Source organism: Thalia democratica, chromosome 1, assembly GCF_965202585.1.
Source record: "Thalia democratica chromosome 1, ktThaDemo2.hap1.1, whole genome shotgun sequence".
NCBI classification, from domain to species: Eukaryota; Metazoa; Chordata; class Thaliacea; order Salpida; family Salpidae; genus Thalia; species Thalia democratica.
This window is the reverse complement of record NC_139165.1, coordinates 53,478,588-53,502,337: the sequence shown is the minus strand read 5'-3', so window position 1 is coordinate 53,502,337 and position 23,750 is coordinate 53,478,588. Positions and strand designations below refer to the sequence as shown.

Sequence of the window (23,750 nt, the reverse complement as noted above, 5' to 3'; positions counted from 1 at the left end):
GCTTATTTTCTCAGGGGGTGCACAGGAAACAGAAAACCAACTTGTAATTGAAATTAAGTTTTAGAATAGTAATATAGAAAGGGTGCAATAGCTAAACCTAAAAATGATAGTTCTCTGAGTAGTAAAAAAAAACTATTATTTGTCTGATCGTAAATCTAGATTATCGTAAATTTTTTATACGTCTATAAATTTTTAACTTATGTACAATTCTTCTGTATTTCTATGTTTATAAATTTTCTGGTCTTATTGTGTTTTATTTTTTTTTTGTATTTTTCTTACAAAAGTTTTTCCCAAGCTTAAAATTGCAAAAATATGTACTTTATGTATAAATTTTTTGCTTATATAGTTTATTGATAGACAAACAAAAAGACGCTCAAAATACTCGGTCGTACGACCTTGTGTACAAAAAACCTTTCGTTTATCGGTTCGACAACACGGATACCTTTTAATGTCTCGCCCAGGATATAAAATGTTGTAGTAATTATTATTAAATAAATGTTACTAATTGATCAACAACATTAAGTCTATTATTGATTATACCTTCTTTGTTTTGATTTTTAATACTAATTGATTTTATCGTAATTTTTGGTTCATGTGTTTAAGACTTATTGTTTTGTTTAGTTTTTCAAAAAAAAAAATATTGAATACAGTGAAACATTGTTGATAAAATTTAAAACTGTCACTGAATAAAATTTTAAAATAAACTACTTAATTACTAGCTCTTTTTAAGGGAATTTCCCGTTGTACAAACATTTTTAGTTTCAACATTATTTGATTTTCACCATTCTGCCCAGGCAGGAAATAATATTTTCATAACTTACTTCTATTTGCTTTTCAATTTAAAATTAAATAACTCTCTTTACAACGAAAAGCAAAGGGTAAGTACCTGAATTTTTCTCATGTTTAATTAAACATGATTTGAGAATAAGTTATGGTATAAAACGTTAGTCACAAACTCTTCCTTTTCCAAACTGATTAAGAAGACAACAAATCTCAAATTTGTTTTGGTCTTGTCAATAAAATATGATAGTTATCTTAATTTTTATCAATTTAAAAATAGTTTAAATTGTTTTATTTAGTTAACATTTAAATAAATTTAGCTGAAACTTTTTACAAAATCTATTTGTATAAAAAATGTAAATATTTTTATAGCTTGCATGTCATTCATATTTAAAATTTATTTTTTTAAGAAGTGCTGACATAATAAGTTAATCTTTTTATACGTTTTTATTTTGTAGTTTTTAAAGTTCTTTTTTAAAACAAAATATTTAGCTAGTAATTTAAAACTATTTGTGAAAAATAATTAATAACTTATCTATATTTTGTAGTAAGAAAGAATTTTAGAAATCCTGAAGTTCTTTAGTCTTTGTTCAAGTACTTATTAAAGAAAAAATGCAAATATTGTTTGCAATCAGGAGATTGCAGCTGTTTTCCTGTACTATATTTTTATATACTTTATATATATTATATAGTTAATAGGTAGCAAATATTTGTAGTTTAAAATCACCACACTTCAACCAGAAAAGTAAGGCAGATTATTGTTAAACACTCATAATTTTGCATGAATAGGGTTTATAAAGTTTATATTTTTATAATATTACAATACAGGTTTTATAATACAGTATATACATTTTTTTTAAGTGATTTTTGTTTTAAACTAGGGGCGGGCAACGTAAATAGTTGACGGGCCGGATCCAGAAAAATATAGTCCTCAGCGGGCTGGATCATTTTAAGTTAGGGATCTTTTGGATTCAGCTGGATCCTTTTTTAGTTCCTGATCCCATTTTAAACATATTATCCGGATCCGGCTAAATACTATTTTTAGACAAAGATCTGGATCCAAATGGAAGCTAATTTCGAAAAGATTTGGATCCGGTTAGATGCTTATTGATCGGGTATTTCAGAATTTTGAATCAATACATTAATTACCAAGGTTCTCAAGTATGAAATTTTATGTTAAATTTAGTTAAGTATTCATAATTCTATATATATATATATATATATATATATAAAATAAGGTTAATGTTCAAACTTAAACACCTTCTACTGAGCCCACTTGAAGGGCTTTTAAATAATTTATTGAAATGGCGATTTTAAAAATTCTGGTACATATGTTTCATAAAGCTTTAATTTTTCATAAAGCTTTAATCATCAGCCAGTTAAATTCAGCCAGTTATATATATATATATATATTATAACTCTGGACTGAAATAATACTAGTTAGTCCTAAAAAAATTATAATTTGGTTACTAAAAGTTACTCGAGCCTAACATTTCAAGTTAAAACATAAAAAAATTGCAAACTATTCGAAATTAATGAATTTTGGAAATCCTTATCTGGAGTTTATAGTGATAATATATTTTCAAAAATTAACAAACTATACAATATTAAACTACTGTTATTTGATTTAATAAAGCTAAAGAAGATTCATTACATTTTTTTTGCATGTATAAAAGAAACAAAACAAAAAGTAATTCTGATATGATAAACAGTTTTACCATAAAAAGCAAAAAAAATATATAAAAGATCTCAATGAAACACTTAAGGTTGATCATGTATTAGAGTTGTTTAAATCTAGTTGCATGAAGGTTTTGGAAAATCTGCAAGTGCACTGAAATACCGATTAGGTTTGAAGATAGCTTATCCTTGCCTTGTTAATGTTTATGGTCGGAAATGTTTGTTTTTAAATGTATGAAGTATCGAACAACACAACTAGCTCCATGGTCATCTTTAGAAGTTGACAAACTATGGCTCTATAAATAAATCATAAGATCTATCTAAAAATCTTATAAAAGCAACAAATAATATATGTTCGATTTCAAGTTTTCTTATTAACTTATTTAAAAAGCAGTTAAACCTAGATAACAAATTACTTTGGCTTGAAATTTTAACACTTTTACTTTCAAAATATCAAATAGTTATAACTAACTTAAGAAATTTAACTAAATTCTGTACTTTAAAAATGTTAATCAAACAGTGCACCTAAAATACTTTAATAAGACTACAAACATAAAATAACAAAATATTGAAACAAAAAAGAAAATTAATATATATTTTTAGCATAAAAAATTTTTAGTTCAGTAGACTTTTAGATTAAGATCGATTTCACTAGTGAAAATATTACTAAACAAAAAACTAAAACATAAAACTGTCACATTATACTTTAAATGTTGAGTTAAAAGAATTGAGCAAGAATAATTACACTAAAATGAAATCAATGAGACATTTTTGGATCATAAAAGTTTTTAACAAGTTGTTTGAAATCTGGAAGTTTATTTGAAGTAGATATTCTCAGTAATAACTGCAAATTTGTATCAGTAAGATTTGAACGCAGCTTACTTTTTAATACATACTTTATTTATATACAAGGTTAATAATGTTTGTTTGCAAAAATATGTAGACTCAAACAGAAAAAATAACTTCATTGTAATCTTTTTTAAATTAACAAACTTTTACTTGTTAAGTAAGTCATAAAACCTGTCAATTTTTCAGTTTTAAACTTTTCTTTTTGTGTACTGCCACATTCAGGGTTGCCACTCGGTCAGGAAAAGTCAGGAAATCAGGAAAAGTCAGGAAAAATTTGAAAAAATTACAAAAGTCAGGAAAAGTCAGGAAAAATAAGGGGTTTTGAAAAAAAGTCAGGAAAAGTCAGGAAGTTTGATAAAATTAAAAACAAAAGTCATATTTTGTCAGTTTAAATTTACAAAATTCCTTGTTTTCCAAAGCCTTCAAGTGGTAAAAATTAATTAAAAGTCCTTTAAAGCCAGAAAAAATTACAAAATTTTCCTAGAATTTTACAAAAATATTTAATTTTATTTCCAATGCCTTCAAGCTGGTATAAATTAGTAAAATATCCTTTATTAAACTGCAAAATTTTTTTATTAACATATTGAACAAGTACCCTACTTGAGCAAGCAGATTTTGTAAGCTTTTTTAAGGAAAAATTTGAATAAATTACAAAAGTCAGGAAAAGTCAGGAAAAAATGGGGGGTTTTGAAAAAAAGTCAGGAAAAGTCAGGAAGTTTGATAAAATTAAAAACAAAAGTCATATTTTGTCAGTTTAAATTTACAAAATTCCTTGTTTTCCAAAGCCTTCAAGTGGTAAAAATTAATTAAAAGTCCTTTAAAGTCAGAAAAAATTACAAAATTTTCCTAGAATTTTACAAAAATATTTAATTTTATTTCCAATGCCTTCAAGCTGGTATAAATTAGTAAAATATCCTTTATTAAACTGCAAAAATTTTTTATTAACATATTGAACAAGTACCCTACTTGAACAAGCAGATTTTGTAAGCTTTTTGTTTGATGATCTGTAGCAAGGACACTTCCATAGTGAAACTGTGATAGGTACACAAAAGTTTATCTAGCATAATTTTAGAATCAAAGAGTTTTTTGTTTAAGTAAACAATTGAGTTCTTTACAACTAAGTAGTTAGTTTAGTATTTTATGTAACAAGTTAATGTGTATACTTTACCTCTTTATAATTTTTCCAAATTTGTTTAAATTTATAAAATAAGTTATAAGAGAGGTATATGCAAAGATTAAGTTTACTTATTATTTGTATTTTTTGTAGAGTAACTCAAGTTTTTAAAGTAAATAAGAGTATATCTATTTGTTACAAATTTTATACTAATTTAGTATTAGATGAAGAGGTTGAAGTGCTAATAAAAAAACTAAGAAAATAAATTTTAGTATATACATATAAAAAAAGAATATTTGATTAAGTTCTTTATTGTTTTAATGTTTTAACTGTAAAAGTTCGTTATTGTTTTAAGGTTTGAGTTGTGAAAGTTCCTTATTGATTTAAGGTTTTAATTGTAAAAGTTCCTTATATGTCGTTTCATTTATTTAGATACATTTATACTAGGAACTGGTAAAAAATTGTGTTCTTTATTGTTTTAAGTTTTCAACTGTAAAAATTTGTTATTGTTTTAAGATTTTAATTATGAAAGTTCGTTATTAATTCAAGGTTTTAACTGTATAAGTTCCTTATATGTCGTTTGTTTATCTAGATACATTTATGCTAGGGTTTGCTAAAAAATTGTTTCTTTTTTCAGACAAGCTGTGTTTATAAGGTAATAATACAAGTATTTTGCTGATAGAGCTGTTTATTACAAATATCAATCATACACAGATGGTGTGAGTACTGGAAGTTTGATGATAGAATTCAGCAAAAAACTATTGTTTTTAAGCTGTAATAAAATTAGATTGGAAGCTTTATATAGTTTTAAGTGTTAGATTATGTATTTTAGAATAAGTTTAATTTAAGAGTTTGATTTAGAAAAGTCAGGAAAATTTTGGTAAAAAGTCAGGAAAAGTCAGGAAATTTTTCTCAGCTTGATGAGTGGCAACCATGCACATTGAAGTTCAGCAGTTCTAACAATATTACTATGTACATTTTTGGTGTCAAACGTCAACGGTGATGAAATAATGTCAAATTCTTCACTTAATTGTTAAAAGTCTGCAAAATGACGACCTAACTTATTATCAAGTGAAACTATTGTCATCAATTGGTCATCACTAAACTTAACCATATAGTTAATCAAAAAGTCCTTAATGAAAAAACAATAGCAGAAAAAGTGCAAATGGTAGTCTAAAATTAAAACATTTGACAAAAATTTAAATTTGAGCAGTTTGACTTAAAAAATTTGTCGATGTTTAAAAGGATATTAATTTTTTACTTTTTTAAACATTTAAAAAACAACTCAATACTTATTTGGAAAAGAGAGCAATTTTTGGCACATCTATTTTTTATGAAAACATTATGGTAGGTAAGATCATTAAAGTTAGTTCAGCAAACAATTGCTTTTGGATAATTTGAGAAAGATTACTTCAACTGACTTGAAACAGAACAAGATACTATAACAAAATAGTGTTTTATAACCACAAAATAATAAGCCATTTTAACAAACGTTTTCAGGGTCAAAGTCTTACAGTTTTGTTTAATGAAATAGTTCAAAAAAGGTTTTGTACAAGTTTTGTAATAATTAAATTGGCTGGCCGGAATTTATATCAATTTTGAAAATGCTTAGCGGACCCAATCATCCACTTGCGGGCCGGATCAATGTTGCCTGCGGGCCGGTTCCCATTTAAAATTAAAAAAGGTTTGGGGGCTGGTCATTTTCACTCTGCAGGCCGGAACCGGCCCCCGGGCCGTACGTTGCCCACCCCTATTTTAAACATAGTAAGCTGCATAACTTAAGGATGATTTATAACAGTGTTAGTTTTAAAAGTTAAAAAGTTTAAAGTTTGTGTGTAAGAAAATTGTCATCTTAATTTTATTTAAGACTTTAAGTAACTAAGAATTTATTGAATGAACCTAAGAATGAACTCAATGAATGAATTTAGTGTTTATTCTCTATACAAAAAATATTGTGAAGTTAAAATATGTATGTTTAAACTTCAAGAAAAAAGCTCTTGTTACAACTAAAATAATAAATTTTTTAAATATAATAGATGACAATAATAATGCTATTTATTAATAAGCGGATTGTTTTATTATAAATATAACTATTCACAGTCTTAAAATCTTATAAATAATTGTACTGATTTAACCAATTTATTTACTTTAATGTATAGACTTGAAATAGGTATTAATTAAAGCAACACTAAGTAACTAATATACTTATTAAATACAATTTTTTTTCTTAAAATTTACATAGGTGTTATGATATAACTGTAAAAATTATCTTTAGCTCTTTAATAAAGTTGAAGACACCTACATCTAAACAATGAATGTAAGTTATAGTTTTGTTTACTTTTAAAGTATAAATATGGTTTTTTAATTGACAATTAATTTTTTATTCAAAAAATCATAATTTTGCTTCTTTTTAAGCTGTATATTGTCAATTTTATTTTAGAGTAAATGGATAGAGTCTAAGCAATAAAAAAACTAAAAATATCTTTTAATTTTAAAACTATATGTAAGAATAGAATAACCTTTTTATCTCGAGTATGTAAAAATTTTGAAATATTTTTTTTCAATTAGTTTAATATTTCCAGTAATATATAAAAAGATATTCAATATTCTTAAGCAATTAAATTTTAACAAAACATGTATCTCATCTTAGATTTTAGTTTTAAAGAAAAAGTTTTTAAAGTTTAAGTACTATGCAAAGTAAATCAGTAACAAAATAAATCTTTGTATAATATATAATCACATTTTTTAGTGTACACAATTTTAAAGCTTGTTAGTAAACTACCTTAAAAGAAAATGTGATAGTTTTTACCTTTACTTTTATAATACTCATAATAATTTTTGTGCTCAGTTTGATACTTGATAATTATGTACACTAGTATGCTGTTTGCAACTTTTAGGAAACACTGATCTAAAAGATTTTTTTAATGAAAACGTCTATTTTACCCTTTCACTTACCTTTAACTTTTTACTTACCAACTTTTTTCCCTCATATGTTAAAATAAACTTAAAACTTTATGTAATAAAAATTATCTGATAGCTGAGATATTCTACAACACATAGTATGACTTATATGACCCCCTATGACCTGAAATGTATCTTATAACAACATAATAATTCAAAATAATATCACCATTAAAAATTAAGAGGCTTCATTTTAACATTCAACACTGCTTTTTCTTATATAAAGGAGATAAGCAATAATTTTAACTGACATAATCTACAATTTAAAAAAAATCTTCATTTTACCAAGTTTTTAGGTAAACAAATGTTAAAACTTTTTCAAAAGTTGGTTATATACTGGCACATAATTTGTACTATCTTATCTAGCTAAACATAGACTTTGGATTAAAATAAATTGTGCTTAGTAAAATTAAATGTGCAAAATTTTATAGTTTTATTTACCCAGCAACTTAGACTAAGAAGTAGTAATACTAGGCTAGTTGATTCTTTTAAAGATTGACAGCACTAATATCAAGTTTTAAATTAAAAATATTTTATTTAAAATGATTGCAACTATTAGTATTTTATTTTTATCTTACTGATATATCCTTTTAAGTCTCTAGAAAAAAATACCATGTATTGGGTTCTTAAAAAATATTTTACAATGGCTCAAGCAAAACTTGTTTTAGATAATGTATGTTTTCAAACAAAGATTGATGTTTTTGAATAAATCATGTTCAAGTCAAAAAGATTCAGTTCTTACTGCTAAAGAGGTTTGATTGTTAAGCATTTTATTTAGAAAATATTTCAGTAATTTTAAAATTGTTTACAATTATATCTGATATCAAAAAACTGTAGATATAGCGTAATATTTTATTTTTAATATATATATGGGTAGCTGTCAAATTTGCACAAGCGTACAAAATTGCATCAGTGCACAAAGTTGCACAAATATACTTTTGCACAAAGGGATAAAATTACACAAAAATAAATTGCACAGAAACATTTTAACACGAGTTAAATTTTTTAAATGTAATTTTAAATTTTTATAAATTAGATTTTTTTTTTAATTTGTTTATTTTTTATTTGTACTATCACTGTTACCCCTAACCCTTACCCTTGGTTGGTAAATTGTTTTTCTTTTAAGTTTTTTTTTTAATTTATATTATTTTTTTTTACTATCACTGTTACCCCTAACCCTTACCCTTGGTTGGGAGCTTTTATTATTACTATTATTTATTTTTATTTTTAATTAAAATTTTTATTAGTTATTTTTTTTTACTATCACTGTTACCCCTTACCCTTAGTCAGATTTTTTTTTATAAAATTATCTTTTAGTGTATTTTTCTGTTATTTTTTTTATTTTTTATTTTTTATATTTTTTACTTCCGTGCTAAAATGTAATTTGTGCTAATTTGGCTCTTTGCAATTTTGTTCTTGTGCAATTTTGTCTTTGTGCAATTTAGACCCGTTTATATATATATATATATATATATATAAAATAAGGTTAATGTTTAAACTTAAACACTTTCAACTGAGCCCACTTGAAGGGCTTTTAAATAATTTATTCAAATGGCGATTTTAAAAATTCTGGAACATATTACAATTCTGAATATATTCTGAATATTTGTAATGTACAATATTACGTCATACTGTTTTTTGTTTTTTTGCATAACTTTTGTATCTTTGTTTAGTACAGTGCTTTGTATTTTGAATTTAACTGGCTGATGATCAAAGTTTTATGAAAAATTAAAGCTTTGTGAAACATATGTTCCAGAATTTTTAAAATCGCCATTTGAATAAATTATATATATATATGTATATATAAAATAAGGTTAATGTTTAAACGTAAACACTTTCAACTGAGCCCACTTGAAGGGCTTTTAAATAATTTATTCAAATGGCGATTTTAAAAATTCTGGAACATATGTTTCACAAAGCTTTAATTTTTCATAAAGCTTTGATCATCAGCCAGTTAAATTCAAAATACAAAGCACTGTACTAAACAAAGATACAAAAGTTATGCAAAAAAACAAAAAACAGTATGACGTAATATTGTACATTACAAATATTCAGTACAAAAATCGATCTACCTTCTAACTAATTAAACAACTAGAATTAACGAAAACAACAGTTAATTGACTATAAAATGCTTCAAAATTTGTTGTGTTTTAAAAGAAGCTTTTTTATATGTCTACAAGACGATATAAATTCGCTTCGCTTATTTAAACAACCTTCCTTTTTTAACGCATACATAACGGCTGTTGATTCTTTTAAGCACAGCCTACAAACAGGGTTGTTACCATCTGCTATTGGCTGTGCTCTTTTTATCACCTCCCAAGTTAATTTAAAATCAATGTTTTTGCGCTTAAGGCCGCAAACATACTTCGAAAGCTCAGTTTCATTTTCGTATACACCACCTTTAAAGGATTTTTTATGGTTGGCATACCGAAATCTGAATTGAGTGGAGCATAGGCCGATGTAGAACTTCTTTTCAAGGTCAGAGTTAACTGTTGCCTTGTAAATAATGTTCTCTGACCGGCAATTGCCCCCCTTCAAATTGTATTTACAGCCACCGGCGCAATTACACTGATTTTTGATTGAATTACTTTTGTTTAAAATCCTTTGATTATGTGACTTGATTAATCTCTCCAAATTCGCCATACATGAATAACTGATTCGCATATTATGTTTGTTAAATATCTTTGATAATGGGTTATTTTTGTTGAAATGTTTTTTTACTAGGTTTATAAATTCTCTGCCGATGTTTGTTTTAACTGAAGTACAGAATGGGGGATTATACCAAATTATATTTCGCTTTCTTTTACTTTTATTGGTCGTTTTGTTTTTTTGCTCCGTTGTTTCAAAATTAAGTTTATCATTGTAACCGCATTTTTTCATTATTAGTTCGTAATCTTGTTTTGTCTTTAAAAAGTTTTCTTCGTTGCTTGATCTTTTATTTAAACGTTTATTAATTATTTTTGGTATTTGGTTTATAATATTTTTTGGGTGGCTAGAATATTTATTTATATACATAATTTTTGCGTTTTTCTTTTTATAAGGCATATAGGAGAGATCATGCAAGTTGAGCTTCACATCCAGGTAGTCAGTCGTCAACATTGGTGATTCAATAGTGACTCTTAACCCCATAGACTTGAAGAAGGCGTGCGTTTGTTTTTTTAGCCTTTCAACTATAAAGCCAGAAGAATTGGGCAGTACAGCTAGACCATCGTCCCTGTACAACCCAACTCTTTCTAAACCAAAGATATTCTTCAACCCATCTAACAAAAAAAGACCTACTAATTCACATAACTCTGCACCCATGAACGATCCCTGCGCTACATCAAAAAGAGAGCTGGTGTTATTTGCTCTCTTCTTTTGCCACAGGTTTCCTTGTTCATAAAGTACTGATTTACATGCGTTTTTTATTAGACCTAAATCTTCAGTAGGTACGCTAGTATAAATACCAGCAAATTTTAGTGATTTTGTTACCAATTCTTCGCTGATAGAAGGATAAAAATCGACTACATCAAACTTAAAAAAGCTGTACGTTTGTTTTTCCAAACCAGTGAACCAATTTAAGACTTGGTCTGTATCAGTCCACTGCATAAGTTTAGATTTTAAACGCACAGCCTTATTAATACAGTCAATCTTAACCTTAACTATACGACCTACATCGGACTTAGAAGTATTAATCAATCTACACTTGGGATGTGTCAAAAAGTTATCTTTATGGTCTTTGACCGTTATGTATGCGTTTTTCAAAGGCAATTTTTTAATCCTATCGTGTATTTTTAAGTTTTTAGTTAAATTTTTAGCTTCTACATTAATATCATTTAAAGTTTTATCAGTACATTTTTCGTAATCTTTAGTAATATTGTCTTTTAATAATTTTTTATAGTCATTTACTGAAATTTCGTAAAAATTAGAAGTTTTATCAGAAGGCACAATCAAATTTTTGCACTTACTTATGTCCTGCACAATCTTTGAAAGTTCATTTTGGAAACGGCTTCTACTTGTTCTGAACTCCACGTCTTGCACCATTTTTATTAGGTCTTCTTCAAATGCCTGTAGATGTTGTATTGGCTTAGGTGTGCGTGTTGTTTTGAACCCGTATGTTTCGTGTTCTTCTGCAGCCACTTGATCTTCTTCTTCGAAGAACTTTGCTTTCCACCGCATCCGTCTTACTAAGTGTTGGGTCTTCTGTATTAATGCTTCCTTATACACATCTTGTTTACTACATGGAATATTCTTAATCGAGTGCTTGATATCAAACTTTTTAAAATCTGACATTTTTTATATACGAACGTGTTTTTGTTTACTGTGCTCGACAAAAATTTGGAGAATAAATATAAAATAAGGTTAATGTTTAAACGTAAACACTTTCAACTGAGCCCACTTGAAGGGCTTTTAAATAATTTATTCAAATGGCGATTTTAAAATTTCTGGAACATATGTTTCACAAAGCTTTAATTTTTCATAAAGCCTTGATCATCAGCCAGTTAAATTCAAAATACAAAGCACTGTACTAAACAAAGATACAAAAGTTATGCAAAAAAACAAAAAACAGTATGACGTAATATTGTACATTACAAATATTCAGTACAAAAATCGATCTACCTTCTAACTAATTAAACAACTAAAAAATTGTTGTTGTAATAACTAATTTTAGTTGTTTAATTAGTTAGAAGGTAGATCGATTTTTGTACTGAATATTTGTAATGTACAATATTACGTCATACTGTTTTTTGTTTTTTTGCATAACTTTTGTATCTTTGTTTAGTACAGTGCTTTGTATTTTGAATTTAACTGGCTGATGATCAAGGCTTTATGAAAAATTAAAGCTTTGTGAAACATATATATATAATATATATATTAAAGGTTTTATACAAAGTTCTGATCGATAGTGCTCGACAAATCAAATTGGAGCTTAATATTTATTCATTTAATTATATAAAAACTATAATTCATACAGCTGTTTCACACATTGAAATGTAAAATTTCATGTGTGAAACTGTACCATTACTACGTCATAATTACTATAAAAAATTCTAAAATCGAAATTTCTGTTCACTATTATAATAAACTACAACTCACTGAAGATCACATGAAATTTTACATTTCAATGTGTGAAACAGCTGTATGAATTATAGTTTTTATATAATTAAATGAATAAATAAATATATAATATATATATATATATATATATATATATAACATTAATTCAAAAAATTAGTATTAAGAATTGGCTCAAACAAAGTTACACATAACTGAAAATTAATATTAAAAAAAAAATACTAGTAAACAACATACAACTTAAGAAATTTTATAAGTAATAATTTGTTAACAATTGTAACCAACAGGTTATAAAAGTATTCTATAGTTATCTCAAAAAGAATGGCACCAAATTAAATTATGATAGTGACTCAAAAAAGCTGCTATTCATAATGCTAGATAAAAATGATCCAATTGTTAAGTTTATTAACACTCAAGTTGTAGAAGTGTATAGCAGCAGGTCAGTTAGAGTTTAAGTAAACTCTATGTGTATAAATATATTTATCTAAGTCAGTTGGGAAAAGTACTAGTTTCTGTAAATATAAATTAAAAGTAAAGATTGTATACCAAGATAAGTATTTTACTAAAAACTTTTATAGCTCTAAATTTTATAAGTATTTATGTAAAATTTTTGAGTGCTGAAATATCCAAGTATTGAAAATTTAAAATATAAACTTTAATTATTCCTTATTTTCTCTTTTAAAAGAATTGTTTTTCAAGCTTTTTTGTACTATTGTAATCTTATTAATTACTTACAAGAGTATTTTTTACTTTTGCAAAATTTTAAATACTTTACAAGAAATGGCTACAATAGTTTTTTATAATAGTAGTTTTGAAAATTCAATTTAAAATAAATTACTATAATAGTCTTATTAATTAGATCGACATGAAAGTTTTTACTTTCTCAAATATATAATAATTTTTGAGATATAGTCCCTTACTTTTTTTTAAAGAATTTGAATTGCCATTTAACCAATATTTATATTTATCAACAGTAGAAATCTTATTTTAATGGTACTGAACTTATAGCTAAGTTAATATTTTAAGGGATTTGTGGAAACTGATTCAGCCTTGCTTGGAAACTTTAGTTTTTGAGGATGTTGGCATTTGTCTTTTAAGTCAAGATACACCACATTTGGCATCATCAACATTTTGTCAATATTATCTTCAACCTGGTCATAAGAAAACAGCTAGAAGCTATAAGTCACAGTTTTCGGTTCTTTTTAGATAATTATTTTTTTAAGGGTAACCACAATAAATTTGTTAGACTTTAATGAAAACATAATAATAATAATAAAAAAATAATAAAGTGTTATTATATTTCATAATTTTTTGAAATATGGTTGACACTGTTTTTATAACATTTTACCCTGAAAAAAAAAGTTTATGAACTTAATTCTAACTGAAAATCTTATTGATTAACTTATTATAACATTGTTAAAAGAACATAAATGTTGGTTTATAATTTCTAGACTTATATATATAAATAGGTTTATTTCAAGATGTAAAACTGAAAGGACTTGAGTCAGCTGATAAGTGCATAAGCACGAAACTTGAGTCCTTTAAGTTTTACATCTTGAAATAAACCTTTTTATTAATAAAGCCCTTAAGGTGGGCTCAGTATGAAAGATTTGATTTATCAAGTTAAATAACTTAATTCTATATATATTTTTTGCCTTTCATCGTCAACTCCAGTATATCTGGTGTAAGTTTCAAAATATAGCCTTCTGAAATCACCTTTTTCACAATTTAGTCTTATTTTATGGAGTTTTAACTAAGCTACAACTTGCTTTTCACATATTTTAAAAATTCTAAATAAATTTTAAGATATAGTAGGTCGAAGTCGGAGACTACAATAGGCTCTTTATGGGGGCGCAAACTAAAACGGAAAATAACTAGGTATCACTAAAAATCTATCTATTCCTACGTTTTTCGAGATTACTACCTCAAATTTTCAGGAAATGTTCCTTGCTATATTTAGAAAATTTTGTTGAAAGAAAAAAAAAATACGATAAAAAAAAAATTTTCTTTTGTTTACTTTTTTTATGAAATTTTAATTTTTTGAAATAATATTTTGACAGAAATTTGTAAATATTACAAGGAACATTTCCTGCAAGTTTGAGGTAGTTATCTCAAAAAGCGTAAGAGAAGACAGATTTTTAGTGAAATAGTCTTTTTTTACTGTTTTAGTTTGGGCCTCACATAAGGAACCTGTTGTTGCCTCCGACTTTGACCTGCTATATCTCAAAACTATTTTTTAATTTTAAATTCTGTAAAAAGCATCTTGTAGCTTGGTTAAAACTCTATATACAGGGTTGCCACACACTCAGGGAATCTCAGGGAATTTTCAAACTGTAGAAAATCTCAGGGAATCTCAGGGAAACTCAGGGAATTTTGGCATTTTTCTTTTAACTCAGGGAAACTCAGGGAAGTTTTGATTTTTTCTCTAAATTTCAGGGAAGTTTTTGAAAATCTCAGGGAATTTTTTTTCTAGATCTAGAATGAGGTTTAGTTAATCCAGTTTCAATATTTTGTTCAAAAGTAGTAATTTTTATTATTTAAGTGGTTATTTAGAATTTTTTTAGCCTTGCGGCTAGTTCTTGAATATTCTTAGTATTAACATTGTAATTTTTTTAAGTTTTAAATTTATATTTACTTAAGTAAAATCAAACAGTTTAGAGAAATAAAAGTTGTTGTTAACTATTCATTGAAAAGTTCTAATAAACTTTTTATTTTTAGTTACTTATGTAGTTTAAAAAACACTATGTTGTACTATTAGTTCTTACTTTTTAAATAATAAAGTTATTTGTTATTTGTTTACAACTACTTGTTTTCAGTAAAAAAAATTAAAATGAATACAGATTAGTGTTGTATTACTTTTGTTAAAAAAATAGAGGTTAAATTTTTGTTTATAAATAATAATTTCAAAAGTAGTAGCAGTAATGGTAATTAATTTTTTAGTGTGAATGTTTTAATACACTTTACAACTTTTTTGCAGATTTAATTTAAAAGCTTTTTTAAGTATTATGAGTAAAGTACAGTTTAAAACCTTGTTTAAAAAAAGTTGGCTTAACCATGAATACTTCAAAGATTGGTTACTTGAGGATGTAGACAAAGAGAAGTTTAAATGTAAGTGGTGTGGTGATGATACACCAATGGCCTTATCCAACATGGGTATAAGGGCATTGAAATCGCACAGTATGTCGAAAAAACATCTTAAATTGAAAGCCTCTAAGAATAAAAATAATGCAATTACTTCTTATACAACCTTCCTTTTATTATTAAAGAAGAAAAATGAGAATGAGGTATTAATAATTTGTGTTAGACTTAGAAGAGAAATTTTTTTTTTTAAGATTTGAAAAATACTCAGGGAAACTCAGGGAAATTTAAGGTTACTCAGGGAAATTTTTGGTCACTCAGGGAAGATTTTTTGGCTCAAATAGTGGCAACCCTGTATATAATAAGATCAAATTGTGAAAAAAGTGTTAACCCTCCTATGCCCTTAATAAATTTTTACATGTAAATTAATTGAACTTTGATTAAATACAAAAAATCTATGGTATATATTTTTTGTATCATTTAGAATTTTACTTGTTATAAAACTTTTTTAAGCAGTATTACAGTATCTTTTCAATATTTTTATACATTTAAAGACAGTTTTTTACCTAAAGTTTAATTTTGACTAAAAATAGACAAAAAAACTTGTACTTTCTAAAACCTGAAAGAAATTCAGAAAACTTGGAAAAGTTTTCAATAACCTTTAGCAACCCTGTAAATAGTATATTCATACTCTAAATAGTTTGTCTACTAGAATTAATATTTATAAGTATTTTATTTTAAACATTTAGTTTTATGAACAAAATTTATAGTTTTTATTTTATTTTAACCATGATTTTTAACAGAGCAGTGATAGTGGATTTTATGATTTAAATGCTGTTAGTGAGCCACCAATAAAGCTTCCTAGAATCTCTTCACAAGATTTGGTTATTACTTTAGTTATCCTATATTTAGTACTTTTAAAGTGTATGTTTTGTATTTTTATTTTGTTTAAAATTTTAAGACTAACTTAAATGATCATTTTCCAACTAATTTAAAATCATCAAACAAAATACTATTGTTTTGAAAGTTTATGCTTTAATTACAATTTTTTTAACAAAAATTTCTTTGTTTTTAACAGAGGAGTTTTAATAAACCTAAGGATATTAGTTCAATTTACCTGACCAAGTAGTTTTTAAGTAGTTATTTGCTCATTATAATACCGTTGCACTGTTACACTTCTATACAAAACTGTAAAAAACTGAATATTTGTGCTTTTATACAGGGAAGTGTTGACAGTATTGACTCAAGTCAGAAACTATTTTGTTCAAAAAATTCTGCTATTGATAATCCTGAAGTCATTAACTGTGAAATTCCTTCTTTTAAGATGCTTGGAAGATCTTGTAATTTTTTGCAACAAGCTAACAAGACTGATAATACATTGGTTTGCTATTTTATGTTATCTAAAATTAAATTTAATTGATTTAATATGAATTATATTCGAATGTTGTTGATGCTTGAGGACAAAATTAAAAAAAAACATATATTCTTATACACAGTGGGCTGCAAAGGGGGGCAACATTTAGGCTTACTTAAATATTGAAATTCTGAAGCAGAAAAGAAACAAAACAAGTTTTTGAAATAAGAAACCCTGTTCTATTTAACTATGTATAACTCTAAGTTTAATTTTTATATTCACTAAAAAAGTCAATTACCACTTGCTAGCCCACTGTATTATGTAAAAGCGAAAGGTATAGCTTTCAGTTTAAGTCAGTTTAATTTCTTAAAATGTGAAGTTTTTGTTTTTGAGATGTAGTCATTTTTGTAAATGGTTTCTAATACAAATGTATGGACTGCAATTTTTTATTGTCAAAATTTTTTATACCATTATTGTTTAACAGCTCAATGATTGTAGTTTTTATGAATCAAGTGAACCACCAAATAAACTTCCTAGAATGGCGTCACAAGATTTGGTAACTGTTTTATTTTTATTTTAGTCTACAAGCACAATCTATATATATTTACTTTTTTTTATAATGTATAAATATTTATAAAAAACATTACTCTTTTAAGAATTGTAGAGGTATGAAAAAGTTCTGTAATTTGAATAAAAAAGTAAACAGTTTTCAAATATAACATTCTTTTCAATTTTTTTACTAGCTTATTTTTCACTTTCAATGTACTTCTTAGTAGAAAAAAGTTAACTATTTATATAACACCTAGTATAAAAATTAAAAAAATATAAGTATTTAATTTTCATCAAGATATTATATATCAAAGAATTATTATGAATATTTATTTACAAAACTTTCTTTTTTTAATAAACATATTTAAATTGTTTAACAGGTTTGTATGTGTCAGTAAAATCAGGCTAAGAAAACTAGATAAGTAAATTTGGCAATTTGGAATTATTTCAGGATTTGTCAGTTTAAGTATTACTAAACTTCTGAATTTCTAAAAGTTTTGAAGTGTTTAAGTTTTCGAAAAATATTATTTTATACGATTAGACGTAGAAATTTTGATTATTAATGAATAAAAAATTGTATTTGACTTGTAAAATTCTTGATGTATAACTAACTATCAACAAAAACGGGTATGCTAGGTTTATACGTTACATTTGCTCCAGATATTTTTTTAAATATGTTGTTCTTTTTATAAGCACTGGTGAATGAAGATTATAAATGAATTATTTCCTTGTTTGATTGTACTATTATATATTATAAAACGAGTCACAAGATAGTGTTTCGTAGAGGTTCCTCGTCTTCGTTTTGTAAACTAAAGTAGGATTGAGTTTCAGTAATAGTAATAATATTCTTACCAGTAATTTTCCTTGCAATTATACAATTCAGGGGTGATTTACAAAGACTTCTATATGTTTCAGTGAGAGGGGAATATAACAAAGTGAATGTATGGTGTATTAATTTGGCTGTAGTTATGGGCATAGGGAGGTGGATCCAACATTTTTTTTTGAAAAAAAGATAATATTGGCTCTTATTTCAAAGCTTAGAGTATATACTGTAAGATACTTTTTATAGAACAAAAAATAAAAAATAAGCTTTAGAGATATAGCAAGTTAAAAAAAAAAGTCCGATACAAGGCCAATTTTCTAATAATTTTGAAAAAATTATTAAAAGTCTATCTCTTTCTTTATTTTTAAAGAAATTTAATTCAAACTTTCAGGAAGTTTCCTTTTTAATATTACAAACAACTTGTAGGAAGCAGATTTTGTAAAAAAGCCATAAAAAAAATTATGACAAAAAAATTTTTTTTTTGTTTATTTTTTACACAAAAATTATAAAGCTGTTTCCTACAGATTGTTTAAAATGTATCAAAGATTACACAAAGAACAAACTTAATATGACATGATGTTTTAACTGGTAATAAGCTCATCTAGACGCCAACCAACAAGGATTAAGAAAAACGTCACAGGATATAAAAAAAAGAGACCAAAAATCTTAGATTAGAATTAGTTCATGTTTGTTCGAGCATAAAGTTAGTCGGGTACCTAACTATGTTGCCCGAAGTTAAAGGCTACCCAATAAACTTTGCCTTGAAAATATCAGGCTAAAACTGATTTTTTTTGAGTACGAACCCTGTTTTGATAATTTAATTTTATCCATCAAAAAAAGTAGTATACATATTTTATGACAAAAGGACTTTCTACTGAGCCCACCAACGAAATCAGTGTATTTCTATTTGAGACCAAGAAGTGAAATATATTCCAAGGAGTTTTCTGTGAGCAATCAAGATGACAATTATTCAGTATGTTTTAAGATTACTTTCGTAAACTTTGTTTGTTTTTAATTTTACTTTAATTTTTTCTATATTTAATTTAATCACATTTTGATTATAGTAAAATATTTCGTCTAGTAGGCCCTTAATTTTATTTCATCTACTTAAATAAGGTTTTAATTATAACTGAACATCTCGAACAGAGAAAAAAATTGATTTATACTTTATAACATGGTTATTTGAAATAAAATATTTGTATTTACAGTTCTCATTAATTTTTCTTGATGTATGATAAAATTTATAGATGACTTGCTTTTTACTGAATAAATTTTTTTAATCATAGCTGTGCAGTACTGTTGACATTGGAAATGTTAGTTTAGACAATTTTGGTCAAACTTCAATAAGTGTAAACTGTAAAGACGCAAAAATAATCGATGATGAAATTTGTGAAAACTACGGTAGTAAAGACATGGTTTGCAAAGTTTCTTTTGTATTAAATTTTTTTTTTTTATTTATTGAAAAATTCATACAGTTTCTGAGTTTGACCGTGAACGGGTTTTCAAACTCAGTAACTGTATATCGTTAATTGATTTCTTAGTTTAATTTCTTTCAACCACATATTTAAATATGATTTTGCTATATTAAGTTTTTATTTTTCAGAATGAATTCAAAGTCAAATTAAATGAGTTAATAAAAGTTAATTCAAATGAAAACATCACTGACTATTACGATGATTACCCTGAGAAATTAAAGTATGAAAGTCAATATAAGGTGAGTAATAAAAATAATAAACTGTATAAATTATAAAAAGCAACCCAAAAACAGCCTGGCTGGAGATGTGATCAGTGCATACTTGGGTTTGAAAATACTGATTTTGCTGCTTTTTGTTTAAGATGTAACTCAGTACGACCATCTTTATTGCATCCCTATCCTGTTGATAAAAATCAATCATTTAAACTTGATAGACCAGACAGACTTCAAATTTCCAATCCTAAACCTACCACATCTAATAGGTCTGTAATCAATTAAAAAAATAATTCTTAACAAAACTAAAAATAGATAGTTTATATTTAATAAATATTTAAAGTAAAATTTTATATATATATAAGATAAAAATTTTATTAATAAAGCCCTTAAGGTGGGCTCAGTGTGAAAGATTAAATTTATCAATTTATACATATATATATATATATATATATATATAGAAATAACATACACAAAATAAACTTTTGCTTGGTACAGCTGTTTCTGCGTTTAATACGCGTCCTCAGCCAAGTTTTATTCAATGAAAAGCAAACTTGTAAGTACAGCAATAAAATTATACAAAATTAGGTATTACGTAATAATAGATAGTTGATTTTAGACAAAATTATTAACAGAATTTTTAGATAAATTGCTTTCTATAATGTATGCATCCAGTTTGTAATTCGTTTCTTTTGTTTAAAGATTCAGATTTCTTAACTTTTAAAATTTCGATTTTTTCCGCATTGCACAATTTACATCCGTTTTTTAAACTGTATTTATTTTTCGTTCTTGTTAATATTTCCCACTGAATTTTAAAATTAACTTCGTCATTTTTTAGTTTCCAAATGTACTGCGATAAAGTTGTCGTATTTTTATGTTTTTCGTGTTTGAAGCTGTACTTGTGCTTTGTGTAGCGATTCTTGAACGATATATATATATACAAGGTTGCCACTTTACCTGGAATTTGACATTTTAGGCAAAAAACACCTGGAAAAACCTGGAATTTAAGAAATTTTGAAAAAAAAACCTGGAAAAACCTGGAATTTTTAAGAACTTTAACATCTTCAGTAGTAAAGTTTCGGTTTAACTCAAAAAATTTATCATATAGATAAAAAATTTAAGTCATTATCAAATATTTTTTTATTAAAAAACACATTTTAAGTAGCTTTACAGTATCTTTTCAATCTTTTTTTACTATTTAGCACAGTTTTTTACCTTAAATTTAACTTTAAACTAAAAATAGACCCAAAAATGTGTACTTTTAACAACCTGGAAGAAATTTGAAAAACCTGGAAAAAATTTTGAAAAAATGAGTGGCAACCCTGTATATATACATATATATTTACTTGATTATACAATTAAAATACATGTATATATTAAATATAATTACTATATCTAACAACAAATTTATACTCAAACAAATTATAGATTTTTTTGGATATTTTCAAGACCGCTTGGCAATATAAATCTTTGGAACTTATTAAGCAAGAATAAACCTTATTTAAACTTTAACCAATCCGTAAAAAGTGTTGCTGTACCTAACATTAGAAGATTTACTAAATATGCTGATCGAAGCATCAAGTATCCTATGTTTGTTATCCCTGAAGTGAGAAATCAAGAAGACTTTGAAGATGTTGAGTATAACTTACCCCCTGTTTTAGATTATGACGAAATAGAACAAGACGATTGTGTGACTATCGCGTATGGAATTAATCCTTGCATCTGCAAAATTTGTATGGATAGTCCTATAGATACACTTCTCCTGCACAAAAAAGAAAATGTATGTCATGCATGCTGTGAAGGTTGCGCAAACAAAGATTCTATCAAAGAAATATGCCCTTTCTGTAAAGAAGAAGTATTTACGATTATGACTGTTGACTTTTTTTCAACTGCCACAGGAGTTGTTTTATAGCAACTTTAATTTTGATACTAGACATATTTATATATATAAATTCAATTTCTTATAGTTATTTCCCTCAAATATTATAACTTAATATACAGTTTGTTATTGATTTGAAGTATTAGAAATTTTTTAAAGGTTGCCATTCCCTCTGGTAAATTCAGGATAATTTTTTTTTTCTTGGAAAATGTAGTTAATTCAAAGTTAAAGTTTATAAAAAAAACTTCTTTATTAAACATTATGATATTTTGTTTTCAATAATATTTTATGTTTACTAAGTTATTTCAAAAAAATAAATTAGCTGCCAGTTTAACGAACTAAATCAATGAAAACATATTTACGAACAAATTCATGTTGAATTTTCCAGCTTTAGGTAAGGTCAGATTTTTTTTGCATTAAGGATTGGCAACCCTAAATGGTTTTCTTAAACTTGTTCTATAGTTGTAAATATAATAATAGCTTTAATTTAAAGCTTATTGTTTAAACTAATAACTATTTACATTATATACTTTGTTATAAAAGTTAGTTTTTCAATTATCAATTATCTAAAAATAAGGAAATAAATTATTAGTGCTTCATAAAACAGTATTCTTAGCATAAGAATATACCTTGAAAAAATTTTATTTGTGAAGTTTTATAAGATATTAATGCTTTATTATGTACCCTACATAATGGCAACTAATTACATTTAAAAGCTTGAGTTCTACCTCTAAATAATATATTTTTATTTCTATGCAAACACTGTTGCTAATACTAATTTAAGGGTTACCACTCACTCAGACTAGTTTTTTATTATAAGGAATTTTTCTATTAGATAAAAAAAAGTTTTACGTAAAAAAAAAAAAATATTTAAACTTAAAAATAAACCACGATTACCACTACTATAATAAATGTAGTCTAGTTTTAAAAAATAAGTAATTACAAAGTAACTTGTATGACTAACTCAATTAACACAAGGTGGTATAAACATATCAGGTGATCATTATCTCAAGACTTTAATCTTTGTGTTAAAAAGTTCTAACTTTCAAAACATGTGCTAAGATGAACATGCTTACTAGTAGTTATAAGTAAAAATAAGCATATTTTCTCAATTACTCTACAAGTACCGTAATTCAAAACCTTAATTTTTTAAGATTTTATTTTTTTATTTTAAGAAGTTAGATTTCTGTTATTGATTCTAAATGAGTAACATAATATTTCAGTTTAGGTAGGCATAAATATTTAATATTATGTAACATTATAGAGGTCTAAAGTTAAAGTAATTAGTTTAGAACTCCAAATATTTTTTTACTCAGCTATAATTTCAAAAATATGTTTTGGTAACTTTGGTAGCTTGTTTTGTTTCAGAGAGTGGAAACCCTTTAATTGAGTGATATGTAAATACTAAAACAATCGATAAAGTTTATTAGTTAAGATCGTGTTAAAATTATAATATTACTGTTAAATTATTCAATTTATATTTTTTGCGCTAAAATTTCTACTACCTCTTATTAGCTGTATTTTATGATAAATTAAACAATATATAAGAAATAAAAAGTCAAGCTGATTTGCACTTTTTAGTAATAAATAATTAAACAAAGCTCTATTTTTTGTTTTATTTTTTTAATAGTAAATGTTTCATGTGAGTTTTTATAATTGTAAATTTTTTTTTAGTAATGTAAAGAGTCTGATACTGATAAACTTTGATATATTTTAAAAGATTGCTTCTGTTTAAAAATAAAAGTTTAAATTATTTACTTCCATGACTTAAAATGTAATGCTCAGTTATAACTTTAAAAAATCTTACTGTTAGTCATAACCGTTGTATTTAATTAAATGAAACCAACTATTAATATTTCAAAGAATTTTTTTTTTAATTAATATATAAATTTTCTATATAAACACCAGTTTTACAATAAGAATTACCTATCTGTTGTAAATTTT

General features: G+C 25.6%; 1 protein-coding gene across 1 annotated transcript; it reads left to right on the top strand.

Moving 5' to 3' along the window:
- Positions 1-6,586: 6,586 nt before the first annotated feature.
- On the top strand, positions 6,587-22,228 carry LOC145843083 (uncharacterized). Its single transcript, XM_082950551.1, has 12 exons — positions 6,587-6,737; positions 8,050-8,133; positions 12,724-12,875; positions 13,463-13,631; positions 16,318-16,398; positions 16,737-16,895; positions 17,353-17,424; positions 19,106-19,213; positions 19,527-19,655; positions 19,844-19,954; positions 20,009-20,196; positions 21,356-22,228. The coding sequence occupies exons 1-12, from the start codon at positions 6,732-6,734 to the stop codon at positions 21,837-21,839; spliced, it is 1,743 nt and encodes a 580-aa protein (XP_082806677.1). The 5' UTR covers positions 6,587-6,731; the 3' UTR covers positions 21,840-22,228.
- Positions 22,229-23,750: the final 1,522 nt, after the last annotated feature.